This window comes from Puntigrus tetrazona, chromosome 20 (assembly GCF_018831695.1).
Source record: "Puntigrus tetrazona isolate hp1 chromosome 20, ASM1883169v1, whole genome shotgun sequence".
NCBI lineage: Eukaryota > Metazoa > Chordata > Actinopteri > Cypriniformes > Cyprinidae > Puntigrus > Puntigrus tetrazona.
The window spans coordinates 25,075,116-25,077,615 of NC_056718.1; the positions used below are offsets into that span (position 1 = coordinate 25,075,116).

Here is a 2,500-nt window from a genome sequence, read left to right on the forward strand (position 1 = left end):
TTTTCGATCACTTCCTTCATTCCCTGGGAGTCGAACCCGTGACGTCGGCTGCTGTTTGTGCCATGTATAAGTCACAGAGCCCAAGAACATTTTTAACCAATCACAAAAAAACACACGTCTGCCACGCCCACCACACCGACCAATCACAGGAGACGACGCGGTTGAGCGACAGGACCGAGCAATAACGCGTCGAGAGGGACTGATTGTTCACGAGTCCTGTTGAGTGTTTTCAGACCGGCTTTTTGTTCATTGGTGCTCAGCTGTCATGTGATCGAGTGTTGGGCGACCCTTTAAGCTCCGCCCACTTTGCAGGGCGTCACATTGCCAAAATAAAACCAAAACAGTGAAGGGAATCACAATGATCAGTGTTACGTTCGTTTTCCTTTTTTGTGTTTTTTTTTTTCCACAGTGGTCATACAGAAATAGCAACAAATTTTAATCTTGGCTAATAATAATGCAATTGTGTTCGTTCACAGTGCATTATTTAATGTGAACAAATGCCATTTTTAATTGTACTGTTATGCAATTAACAAAGAATTATTTTTATATTTATATATTACACAAACGGTTGTTTTAAGGAGCAGTGAATTGCTTATTTTATTGTAACAATTTGTTATTATTAATGTTAACAAATACAACTTTTAAACGCATTAAATTTAAATATTGAATATCGCGTTTACTAGTAAATACTGAAATCAACGGACATCATTTTTTATGTTAATGAAGACTAATAAATTAGTTTGATTTGAAAATGTACCAGTCAAAAAGTTGCATTTAATATTTACATTCGTCTAACTATTAAAACTAAATGGTTTTATTAATATTCGTTAATTTTAGAAATGCATTATAAAAATCTAAAAATTAAATTTTTATTACTACAGTAAGTTTTTTTTTAATAATGAACAACAAGGAACGACTTTAAATATTACAAGTTAAAAAAATTTTTTTTTTTAAAAAACGTTTACGTGTAGTAGCATTAATAGTAATAATAAATTAGAAAAAAAATTATTTGTCCTTTTTAACATCTACTAATCTGTTTGTAATAATGTTAAAATGTTTAATAAAGTTAATAATGCACTGTGAACTCATGAATAACGATCGATTGTATTTTTATTAAACGCGGGCGAAGATTATTGAATTCTGTACAAACACTCAGTGTTAGTTCATAAAGAAAGTCAAGCGCTACCACTGTAACAAAATGTGCCGAGATGTTTTTATGGTCATATTTTATTTATAAATATTTTTAACTGACTTTGATACTGAACACACTGGCAGGGCATTAAGAGGAAAAGTAAAAAAATCATTATGTAGAGGATAAAGTAAAAATATATATATATATATATATATATATATATATATATATATGTATATATATATATATATATATATATATATATATATATATATATAGAAAATCTGACTTTATCACCTTCATTTGTTCCAAGCCTACATGCCATTTTTTTTCCCCCTGATTTTTGAGACTTGAAGCACTTTTCCTGATCTTACATATGAACTCGTACAGGTTTGGAACGACATAAGGGTGTAAAATGACACATGCACGCACACACACACACACACACGCACGCACGCAAGATTGATGCGTTTCTGTTTCCGGTCTCTCTTCCGCTGCTGCTATTGGCTCAGAGAGCGGGAGGCGTGTCCTGAATGACGTACGCAGCTTCTCAAACACAGCTGGAGAGGATGAATTAGACAGAGTGCATGGGCGTCCCGCAGTGCTTGTGCCACAGGTCGATGGCTTTAGTGACGATGGCGTCCGTGTTCTCCTGCGGCATCTGTACAGAGATCGGAAGCATCAGCAACATCAGAAACTTCACTCAACGGCTAATTACGGAAACGACAGAAAAGGGAATCGTCTGGGTTTAAATATTTGGTTTGTTCTTATTCAATGTCATTTGTGGTAAAATGTTATTTCATGTGATAAACAAAAAAGATCAAATACAATGAATTAACTGCACCTTAATAAACACAATGTATAATATTAATCATTTATAGAATTTTTAAATTATAGGTATTATAAATGTATAAATAGTTAATAATAATAAAATGTGGTTTGATGAATTAAAAAAATATATAATAATATTAAAATGATAAATAAAATAAATGTATTGCTCCTAATAACAAAATGGCATTTCATATAATAATAATAATCAATGAAATGTTCAAAACAAATCATTTTATGTAGTATATTAATAAAATAAATTTAATACAATTAAATTATAATTAAAATATGTGATATAATAATGATGCAACTTAATTGCATTAATGAAAAAATATTGGTTGTCCCTCTATTTAATACTAATAATATTAATAATTTATTTTATATCATTAAGTGTTTGAAAAATAAAGTGGTTGATGTAAATATAATAATAAGAGGAAGAATCAGCTGCATTATATAATCATTCCATATATCATACATCAAGTCTATGGGACTATACTGGAGGATTTTAAAAGGTTTTAAAAAAGGGTCGTAATGTAAAGA

The 2,500-nt window shown here is 30.6% G+C and overlaps 2 protein-coding genes across 4 annotated transcripts in view; one reads left to right on the plus strand and one right to left on the minus strand.

The window, feature by feature from the left end:
• phactr1 (phosphatase and actin regulator 1) overlaps positions 1–362 on the plus strand; it is a 16,237-nt gene extending 15,875 nt beyond the window's left edge. Inside the window, exon 12 of the mRNA XM_043219519.1 lies at positions 1–362. This exon is cut by the window's left edge and continues 933 nt beyond it. The gene's annotated coding sequence lies outside the window, so the exon portion shown is untranslated.
• A 1,010-nt stretch (positions 363–1,372) lies between these two features.
• The window catches only part of tbc1d7 (TBC1 domain family, member 7), an 8,844-nt gene continuing 7,716 nt past the window's right edge, over positions 1,373–2,500 (minus strand). The window contains exon 7 of one of the 3 annotated variants that reach the window (XM_043218714.1): positions 1,373–1,793. In XM_043218714.1, coding sequence (XP_043074649.1) covers positions 1,707–1,793 — 87 coding nt within the window. In that variant the 3' untranslated portion in view covers positions 1,373–1,706. The remainder of the gene's footprint in view (positions 1,794–2,500) is intronic. The other 2 variants (XM_043218712.1, XM_043218713.1) reach the window with 2 other exon arrangements.